This window comes from Ananas comosus, unplaced genomic scaffold (assembly GCF_001540865.1).
Source record: "Ananas comosus cultivar F153 unplaced genomic scaffold, ASM154086v1, whole genome shotgun sequence".
Taxonomy (NCBI): Eukaryota; Viridiplantae; Streptophyta; class Magnoliopsida; order Poales; family Bromeliaceae; genus Ananas; species Ananas comosus.
The window spans coordinates 2,619-14,285 of NW_017890699.1; the positions used below are offsets into that span (position 1 = coordinate 2,619).

The following is an 11,667-nucleotide window of genomic DNA, read 5'->3' on the forward strand; positions in this document are numbered from 1 at the left end:
ATTGAACGTTTAATCTTAAAGCCAAATTTTAATTTTTTGATTTAAATTGAAATTTTGAATTGGAACAAAAAGTTTTATTTTAAATTTGTGTTTTATATTCAAAAAAATTGAATTTGATTTATAAAGTTTTAAATGTTGTTTTGAATTTAAATTTACAGTTTGGTTGTAATTTAAAATTCAACTATTGTTGTAGGTATTTAAGAGGGTCACAATATTCTTAGTTGGATAAAACCGGTTTTGTAGACCAAACTATTTTACAAAGACTAAAATACCCTTTAAATGGGTACCTGGTGAATGGTACCTATGCTTCACTAGCAGGTCACCTCTAGAATCATATTAAATCTAAACCATCTATTAAGAAAAATAAATGGTCAAGATTTATATGAAGTATTGAAGTATTCCTCTCTTTCTTTTTCCCTTTTGTTGTGGGAATAGTTAATTAGATGTCGACATAGACAAGGACTGTGTAGAAGAGAGAGAGAGATGCACAAATGAAGGGATGTAGCAGACACTAGCATCAATAAATATACGCAAATATTGTACCTGGATCTATATATATATATATATAGTAGCCATTGCCACTGTGTAGAGCTGTAAAATATACTGGTAACGAGGACCACAACCATGCAATACCGTTTGCTACTTCTACTCGCACTATGGCTTTTAGGCCATCATGGTATCCTTACAAGCGGGTGCTTCGAGATCGAAAAGGAGGCACTCCTAACCTTCAAAGCTGGTATTATCGATACGAGCAATCGCTTGTCTTCATGGGCCGGTCGAGATTGTTGTAGCACTTGGAAGGGAGTAGTTTGCGACAACAACACCGGCCACGTTTTGAAGCTCAACCTTCGAAACAAATATTTCGGGCATTCCAATTGGTCAGATTATAATTCCCTGCGCGGTGAGATCAATCCATCTTTACTTGTTTTAAGTCATTTGAGTCGCCTCGATCTTAGTGGGAATGATTTTGGTGGAATCTCTATCCCGAAATTTATCGGTTCGTTAAAAAGCTTGATGCATCTTGATCTCTCCGGTTCTAATTTCGGGGGTGAGATACCTGAGCAACTTGGCAACCTATCTAATCTTCGTTATATCGACCTTTCTCGTTCGCTCTTCACTTGTGAAACGCCTCTTCAGATTAGTAATCTCTCTCGACTGCATACTCTGCGTTTGAGTGACGCTTTTGCTTCCTACAACCCTTGTGTTGGTGACCTTTCATGGCTCTCTCACTTGTCTTCTATTAGGGTTCTTCATTTAAGCCTGCTAAACCTATCCAATGCTACAGATTGGTTAGAAGCAGTAAACACGTTGCACTTTCTACAAGAATTAGTTTTATCAGCATGCCATCTTACTAACATTCCAACATCTCTTTCTTATCTCAATTTCACATCCCTGAAATTTCTTGCTATTAGTGAAAATGGTCCCTTCAATACCATTCTGCCAACTTGGCTATGGAATCTTACCAAGCTTTCCTATCTTGATCTCAGATATTCTGGATTTCATGGGAAGATCCCAGACTCACTTGGAAACTTAACTTCTTTGAACACCCTATTGCTAGGATCTAATGATTTTGACGGTGGCATACCTAGATCAATTCAAAATTTGTGCAATTTAGTAAATATAGACTTGAGTTCTGTTGGCATCGGTGGAGATATTGCAGAGTTGATGGGGCAGTTGCATTGCTCATGGAAGAATATGGAGCAACTAATGTTACAAAATAACAAGCTTCATGGAAGTTTATTTGGATGGCTAGAGGAGATGAAGAATCTAAGCATTCTTGATCTTAGAAATAATTCACTAGGAGGGCCTATTCCTAGTGGAATTGGGAGACACTCAAATTTTCAATGGTTAGACCTCTCTTATAATTCCTTGCAAGGTGTCGTATCTGAAGCTCATTTTGCCAACCTATCAAAGTTGGACACGTTGATCTTAGGCCCAAATTCATTGATTATTGACATGGATCAAAATTGGATCCCTCCATTTCAACTTTCAAATCTTATTTTAGATTCTTGTCAATTTTTGCATCCTCAATTTCCAGCGTGGCTTCGATCGCAAATGCTACTTGTTGATCTAAGCCTGCCCAACACTAGCATTGCAGATACCATTCCTGAATGGTTTTGGAATTTGCCATATCGTTTCGTAGATCTCTCCTATAATCAGATTAGAGGCAAGTTGCCCGTGTCCTTGCAATCTACAATCCTAGAACGTTTTGTTTGGAGGTCTAACAAACTTGAAGGCCCAATTCCGTCTTTCCCAAACACGCTTCAAATATTAGATCTGTCAGAAAATTCTATATCAGGACCCCTCCTCTCACCAATCTCGAATATGTCGCAGTTAAGTTTTTTGTTACTATCAAGCAATCAGATTAACGGTAGTATCCCATCTTATATATGTGAACTAATATATCTAGAAGTTCTGGATCTTTCAAACAACTCTTTATCAGGAGAACTCCCTCAATGCTGGAAGAATTCATTCCTTTTAATCTTGGATTTGTCAAACAACAATCTTGCCGGCAAAATTCCTTCTTCAATTGGTTCACTGAGCTCGCTCACATTATTGCACCTCAACAATAACAACTTCTATGGAGAACTTCCTTTGGAATTGCAACATTGCGATAATTTACTGTTCCTTGACCTTAGAAACAATAAACTCACAGGGGAAATCCCGAGATGGATAGGTGAAAACTTGCAGGATCTAGTAATATTGCAGTTGAGGTCAAATTTGTTTGTGGGTGAAATTCCTTCAGAACTTGCACGACTCGGTTACCTCCAATTCTTGGATCTTGCGCATAACAATTTGACAGGATCAATACCACGCTCTTTTGGTAACTTTAGCGCTATGACCTATGATGCAATTCACAATTATGATGGAAATGGATATACCATTGACGAGAGCAACTTTACATCTTTTGACTACAGCAGTAACTTGCTTGTGGTAATACAAGGAGAAGAGTATCAATATTCTACCACCATTTATCTTCTCAAGATTCTGGACCTCTCGGAAAACAATCTAAGTGGACAAATTCCAGAAGAGATAGTTGCACTTGTGTTATTGCGTAGTTTGAATTTATCAGGAAATCATCTAACTGGAATGATTCCGGAAAGGTTAGGTGGCATGCGCTCCCTGGAATCGCTTGACCTCTCCCTAAATGAGCTTCAAGGTGCTATTCCACAAAGCTTGTCGGCTTTGACATTTTTGAACTACTTGAATTTATCTTATAACAATTTATCTGGAAGAATTCCAACGGGAAATCAATTGAGCACACTCGATAACCCTTCAATTTATATTGGCAACACTTATCTTTGTGGACCTCCGACGGGAAAGAATTGTTCTGAAAATCATACAATACCTAATATTGCTGGAGATGACTATGATGGTTCTGAGTCAACATGGCTATACATCGGCATGGGATTAGGGTTTGTCGCTGGATTTTGGGGCGTCTGCGGTATCCTAATATTCAAGGAGTCCTGGAGTAGTGCCTATTTTCAAATGATTGATAGGCTATACAACAAAATATATGTGATAATAGCAATAAATATGAGAAAGTTGAATAGAAAAATGCGCGGATGAAGTCCATTTTCTACAATTTATCTTTATGTATGGTGTGTTTCTTTTTTTCTTTTGCATGCTATTTGTTATTATAAGTTCACAACATTCTCCTATGTGTAATGTTTGCTTAATTATAATGTCTACTTCCTGTGAAATTTTCTCTTCTCCCTTTTTTTTTTCCCGCCTTTTCAGTATTAATACTTATATAGATGTCTTTCTGGTTTGAGAAATTGGGTTGTGCTGCATATGCATCAACCCTTTTTTGATTCTCTTTTATGTTCCTGCTGGCTAATTAATTTATGCTGCAAATTTAAGCAAGATATTTTTTTTAATAATCATTTTTTTGACATTGTGAGGAATTGACTAATCTTGTAATTGGAGGATTTTTTAAAGTTGCACTTAATTGACTAGGATTTAGAAGAGGAAGAGAACAGTCCCATCAAAAAAAGAAAAAATATATATATAAGCTTCATAGGGTAGAAAAAATAAAATTCTATTTGTTAATTGTTGTCCCAATTGTTGAGTTAATTATATTAGGCCTATTTGTTATTAGGTTGTTATTTTGGGCTATATAGTTTGGTGAAGTCAAAATATTTTATTTCTATGTTTTCTTATTATGTATGTGGGCTTCCTATTTTAAGCCTTTGAATTATGATTCTTTTGATCCAAAGGCCCATATTTGATAGCTTCTTCTCTTAAAAACTAAGATAGGATATAATAATATTAAAGAAAAAAAGAGAGAGATGTAGTGAGTGAGAAAAGAAGTGGGAGAAAAAAGAGAAAACTCTAGAGCTTGATTTTGATTTTGGTTCTATCAAAAAGGAAATGAGATCTCTTTGTGAGGTATAATTTATACCATTTGGATAGAGCTAAAGATTATTGGAGCTCTCTTTATATATTAAAGTTTAGGTGATATTTTTTTCATTTGTATTTTTCTTGTAATCTCCAATTTTTATAGTGGAGGTTTTTTTTGCATTATTCTTCTTTAGATATAGGTATAGCCGAACCACATAAATCCTTATCTTCTTGTAATTTTGTTTACTCTGCTATTACTCTTGTGCTTGGCTTTCTATTGGAGGTTTGTAGAGAGTGGGTTGTAAAATTGTGCACTAAATGTTTGTGAAATTACCATCAATATTTTTTACCCTCATTTTACAACACTATTGAAAACCGAAATACCCTAGTATCTCAAATATAAAATATCTTAAAAATAATTGAAAATCAAAAAATTTAAAGTGCACAAACATTTTACGTGATTTGACTATTAACCTATCTTTGTGAACGTAAATGGAACGAAGAACTTACTTGTTAAAAAAAAAAAAAAAAACCCAATAAAGGTCTTTTTTAGAAACTGTATTCGTAAATAAATTCTATATATATATATATATATATATATACAGTTCGGTTATGGTGCTTGTAAAAGCATCAAGCACTTGATATTTGTAAATTTTTTACCTTTAGGGTGCATTTGGTTCGCGCTATCTTTTTAAGATTCCTAATAATTCAATAGGAATAAAAAAAATGTGACGGTGTTTGGCTAAACGAACTAAGTAATCTAGTTGGTACGTAATATTAGATTTACTTAGGAATAAGATTCATCCCAAAGTACAAATCTCATTCCCTTGAGGGAGGGTGGGTATCCTCATATTAATGGATTGGGATAATCATAATATGTCTAATTTTTTTTCTTTCTCTCTACCCGCCAGCTAGTTGGTATTATTTTCCATTACACTCTAACCTCATATCTCTCTCTAAACTTATCTTTTTCTCTCTCTAAACTTCAACTCTTTTTCTCTCTCTAAACTAAGCTCTCTCTCCCTCTCTTTTTCTAAAATCTCAACTCTTTCACTCCCTCTAACCTCGACTCTATTTCTCTTCCTATTTCTTTAATTATGCTCTCTCTCTCTCTAACCTATGTTCTCTCTCCTCTTTCTCTAAAAAGATGTTGAAATTTTTTATAGCATTATCTAAAATTAATTAATTAATTAATTAATTAATTGTATATTTTTGTAATTTTAAATAACATGACTAAATAATATGATTGTGCGAACCAAACATAGGAATGCCACATTCTCAGTAATAGGATGAATGGAAATAAGATTCTCGGACATCTTTTTATTCTTAGTAATTTTTTATAATGCGAACCAAACGCGCCCCTAGATCTATACTTTTGATCATTTTCACTCATTAGATTATATTATTCAACCAACTACCCACTCGACCATATGGAGCCCATATCATCCTACCCGCACATCTCCTAATCCAATAACCAAAATTCTATAAGTATCAATAACTTGTTATTTTTAAAAACATAGGAGCTCAATTCTATATATATATATATATATGCACTCTTCTTACAAGTGACAAAAACCTTAACACAGCAATAGTTGGACAAATAACTTAAAACACAATTAATTATTTCAAAAAAAAAAAATCACTTCCTCAAATTTTGAAAAGTATAATTTTACTATGTGTAATAAATACTATGGCAATTATTCCTGGGAAAGCTATTAAAACAAGCTGCAGTAAGCACCGCGCGACTTCATATTTAAATGTAAGCAACGATCGAATAGCATACCAAGTAGCTAACTTTTTAATGCATTAGAAAGAGCTCGGTCGGCGTGGTTTTGGCGATGAGCCACGGATTGCAACTTCATCGGCCACATTGGAAGAAGTGAAATCGGCATTCGAACAATGCATTCGCCGGCTACAAACTTGAAACTCGATCTCAAGCAGTCGGCGGTGAAACATGTCATTTGCCGACTACCCGTGATGCACGCGGCGTTCCATTGTCCCGTTTAAGTCGGCGCTAAGGAAACGATCTTTTCTGCTTGTCCTGCGAAACCCGGCAACGATACATCTTATATTGCCGACTTAATTGGGATTAGGTAAAAATGTATATGCACCCCCCTCAATTATAGGAAATTTTACAATAGGCCCATCAACTTATAACTTTGTAGAATTAAATGTTAAAGATATGCCTTCTTTTTTGGTTTGGTTCATATACCGGATTTATGGAAAAATAAAAAGGATCTCATAAGGATTTATTTTGGTGGATCCTAATTTAAATTGGAATCCTAGATGGACTAGGATTGGTTTCCATATAATACTCTATATTCAATAATCAAATTGAATTAGAGTAGGATTGAGCCAAATCCCTCTCTATATATATACATGCATATGCATGTATAGCGGGGTGAGGCGTGTGGATAAATTAATTAGCATTTACGGTCCGGCTAATTAATGCACGGCACCTCCGGTGGCCATACGGACGGAAGAGAGGCCAAGCTTAATTAATTAGGCACCCGGCCTTGTGACCGTACGGTTCTTGAGGGGGTTCAGAGGCTTAATTAATTAGCACCCCGGCCATATGGACCATGCGGTTTTTGGGGTGCATGGAGGCTTAATTAATTAGCATGCGGCGAAGCTAATTAATTAAGGTGGTCGGTTCTCTTCATGTATAGCCGTACGGTAGCAAGAGAAGGAGATGCGCGGTAGCACGCATGCGACGGATTGACGTTGGCGGCGGAGCGGCGGTTCTCAACCAATTGCCTGAGCGGTTCGGATTCTTCGAAGCAACGGCATAAAGGAATTTGGTTAGAGTTTCTATACTTCTCTAATTTGGTCTTCTCGGTTTTACGAAAAGCTTTTTCGGTATTTTCTTGGAGTTTTCGTTGGAACAAGAAAGGTGGGATTCACCATAAGGTTCTTGGTTTTTTATCCGGAGAAGACATAAGGTGTAAGCTTGTACTTCTATTTCTTCATATAGTGGAATACATCTCTCTCGCTCTCCCCGTGGACGTAGGCAATTGCCGAACCACGTAAATCTTGGTTTCTTCTTTCTGCATTTATTTCTTTTACCGTTCGGTCGATTTTCTCTATTTTTCGTGCATCTTTGTTGGTAGCACATGACGGACGATCCATCCGGTTCCCAACAAGTGGTATCAGAGCGTAAGGTTCGTGCTACATCAGAGATGTCGAAAGTCTCGTCTTCTAAGTTTGAGGTGGAGAAATTTGACGGTAAAGGAAACTTCGGTCTCTGGCAGAGAAGAGTGAAAGCCCTTCTGGTTCAACAGGGCCTTCATAAGGCGTTGCTCGGAAAATCGAAAAAGCCGACATCGATGAGCGACGAAGATTGGGAGGATATTGATCTGCGAGCGGTGAATACAATTATATTGTGTCTAGCAGATGAGGTGATGTATAACGTAATGGATGAAGAAACTACAGTCGGCATGTGGAACAAGCTAGAGAAGCTGTACATGACCAAAAGCCTCTCGAACGTGCTGTACCTAAAGCAAAAATTATATGGGCTACGCATGAAGGAAGGTACGGCAATAACGGAACACTTGAACACCTTTAATAAAATTATTGCGGATTTGCTCAGCATTAATGTCAAGGTTGACGAGGACGATAAGGCGTTGATTTTTCTTACATCACTTCCGTCGTCCTACAATCACTTGGTGACCACCATACTGTACGGGAAGCAAACTCTAAAGATGGAAGATGTTACATCGACACTTTTATCTGAAGAGATCAGGTTGCAGGCGAGTACCGAAGAAAGCAGTGCAGGTTTGGTCGTAAATGATACAAGTGGAGGAAGGGGACGATCAAGAGAACGTGATGCAGGTAAAGGAAGATCCCGTTCCAAGTCAAAATCGAAAAAGGTGAAGTGTTACTTCTGTAAGAAAGAGGGCCACATGAAAAAGAACTGCGAAAAGAGGAAGGCTTGGCTGCGAAATCAGAATTCCTCTGCAGATACGGCGAGCGTAGCCAGTGATTCCGGTCAGGACGTCTTGACGGTTACAACAGATTCTGACTCTCACGGTGACTGGATATTAGATTCTGGTTGTTCTTATCACATGTCTCCAAACAGGTCTTTATTTGATACTTATAAGTCTTGTGAAGGCAGTAGTGTTATGATGGGTAATCGCACTAGCTGCAAGATGGTCGGTATCGGAACAGTAAAAATAAAGATGTTTGATGGTGTGGTGAGGACGTTAACGGATGTGAGACACATTCCGGATCTCAGGTTAAATCTTATATCACTTGGTACTCTTGACTCTACTGGCTGTTCTATTAGCATTTCAGGTGGAGTCGTCAAGGTTAAAAAGGGTGCCATGGTCGTCATGAAGGGAGAGAAGAAAGGGAATCTGTACAGGCTGATCGGCGAGTCGGTGATTGGAGGCGTTGCGGTAACATCCTCAGAAGATCATGATGCTGATGATACGGAGCTCTGGCACATGAGACTAGCCCACATGAGTGAAAGAGGGATGTTGGAACTGCATAAAAGGGGAGTACTCAAAGGTATTAAATCCTGTAAACTTAATTTCTGCAAATTTTGTTTATTTGGAAAACAGAAAAGGTTGAGTTTCAGGACCTCCAGTCATAAAAGTAAAAGTATACTTGAGTATATCCATGCGGACGTGTGGGGACCGGCTCCGGTGACTTCGAAAGGTGGTGCGCGATATTTTATTACATTTATCGATGATTTCTCCCGTAAGGTTTGGGTATTCTTCATGAAGGAAAAGTCTGAGGCATTTATAAAGTTCAGACATTGGAAGAATGAGGTGGAGAAACAAACTGGGAAGCAGGTCAAGGTTCTTCGAACGGACAATGGTGGAGAGTTCACTTCTCGGGAGTTTAAGAAATTCTGCAAGGATGAAGGTATTGTACGTCATTACACGGTTCCAGGTACTGCACAGCAGAATGGGGTAGCAGAAAGGATGAACCGGACATTGCTAGAACGTGCCAGATCCATGAGGTTATGTGCAGATTTGCCAAAGGAGTTCTGGGCTGAAGCAGTAGATATGGCGTGCTATATTATTAATCGATCTCCCGCCACAGCAATCGAACTCAAAACACCGGAGGAAGTATGGACAGGTAAACTTGCAGATTATTCCTCCTTACGGGTCTTTGGTTGTCCTGCTTATGTCCATATCCAGGAAAATCAGCGCACAAAATTAGATTCGAAGTCAAAGCCCTGCATATTTCTTGGGTACGATATGGGTGTTAAAGGATACAAGCTGTGGGACCCTATCGCCAAGAAGAAGGTGATTAGCAGGGACGTAGTTTTTGACGAAAAAGCTATGCCGCGTAAGGATCATCAGGAGGCTCAACGTGAAGAACAGTCAAAAACTACGCAGATCCAGGTGGAGCGGCAAGAGGGTGTAGATGATCAGGTGGAGCAGCCCCACTATCAGGATGATCATGGTACACAAAGCGATCCGATTGAAAGCACTTCGGAGGAGCCCTACTCTATCGCTAAAGGAAGGGAAAGGAGACAGATTCGTCCACCTTTACGGTACAGGTTGGAGGATATAGTATCTTATGCCTTATTAATTACATCAGATGATCCCACTTCCTATCAGGAGGCGATGCAGGACAGAGATAGTGGCAGATGGATGGCGGCTATGACAGAAGAGATGGAGTCTCTACAGAAGAATCAGACATGGGATCTGATTCCATTACCGGAAGGGAAGAGATCTATCGGTTGCAAGTGGATCTACAAAAAGAAGCAGGGTGCAGATGGAGAACCAGAAAAATTCAAGGCGCGGTTAGTAGCCAAGGGCTATGCGCAAGTAAAGGGAGTTGATTTCAATGAGATTTTCTCACCGGTGGTAAAACATGCGTCAATCAGGATGCTTCTAGCGATGGTGGCTATGTTTGATTTAGAGCTTCAGCAGCTTGACGTTCGAACCGCATTTCTTCATGGGGATCTAGTAGAAGAAATTTATATGGAACAACCTCAAGGTTTTGTTCAGCCGGGGAAGGAGAATCTGGTGTGCAAACTGAAAAGATCTCTCTACGGGTTGAAGCAGGCACCGAGGCAGTGGTATAAGCGGTTTGACGGGTTTATGATCGAGCATGGTTATAGCAGAAGTTTATATGACAGTTGTGTCTACTATCGGAGGCTTGAAGATGGTTCGTTTATTCTGCTTATGCTATATGTAGACGATATGCTTATAGCAGCTAAGAATCCGAATGAAGTGCAACAATTAAAGGATCAGTTGAGCCGAGAATTTGACATGAAGGACCTAGGAGGTGCTAGGAAAATCCTAGGTATGGAGATCAGACGCGACCGCATACAGGGTAAGTTATGGTTATCGCAGAAGACATATATACGAGCTATTATAAAGCAATTTAATATGTCAGAGGCGAAGGCGGTCAAGACTCCATTAGCCCAACACTTCAAACTTTCTGAGGAGATGTGTCCCAAGACGGATGAGGAGATTACTTCTATGTCAAAGATACCATATGCTAGTGCAGTCGGTTGCCTGATGTATGCTATGATCTGCACTAGGCCTGATCTTTCACATGCAGTTAGTGTTGTCAGTCGGTATATGTCGAATCCAGGAAAACAACACTGGGAGGCCGTGAAGTGGATTTTGCGGTATCTGAAGGGCACATCAGATAAAGGTATTCTCTACTCGAAAGATTCTGGTAATGATGAAGTGAAGGGGTTTGTAGATTCCGACTATGCCGGTGATTTGGACAAGCGTAGGTCTATTACAGGTTACGTCTTTCTGCTGGGCGGCGGACCTATTAGTTGGAAATCTACGTTGCAGCGCACTGTAGCCTTGTCAACTACAGAAGCAGAGTATATGGCGGCAATTGAAGCAGCTAAGGAAGCAGTCTGGCTTAGAGGCTTGGTTGGTGAACTCGGGATCGTGCAGGAAAAAATGATTATCGGTTGTGATAGTCAAAGTGCTATATGTCTCGCCAGGAATCCAGTTTACCATGGGAGGACAAAGCACATAGAAATCAAATATCACAAATTACGGGAGCTCACTAATGAGGATGATGGAGAAATTCAGCTTATAAAGGTTTCCACAAAGGATAATGTAGCTGATATCATGACAAAGCCGGTAACAGCGGATAAGTTTAGACACTGTCTAAACTTGGCTAATTTGCATGACTGCTAGTGACTGAGATGCCTCAGGGAGAGGGGGCGATAAGATGAGAGAGAGTAATGAAGTAAAAAAGAAGTCAAGGTGGAGAATGTTAAAGATATGCCTTCTTTTTTGGTTTGGTTCATATACCGGATTTATGGAAAAATAAAAAGGATCTCATAAGGATTTATTTTGGTGGATCCTAATTTAAATTGGAATCCAAGATGGA

The 11,667-nt window shown here is 38.9% G+C and overlaps 1 protein-coding gene across 1 annotated transcript; it reads left to right on the forward strand.

The window, feature by feature from the left end:
• The first annotated feature begins 624 nt into the window (after positions 1-624).
• LOC109704112 (receptor-like protein 12) lies at positions 625-3,570 on the forward strand. The gene has a single exon (XM_020224845.1). The coding sequence runs from the start codon at positions 625-627 to the stop codon at positions 3,568-3,570; it is 2,946 nt and encodes a 981-aa protein (XP_020080434.1).
• Positions 3,571-11,667: the final 8,097 nt, after the last annotated feature.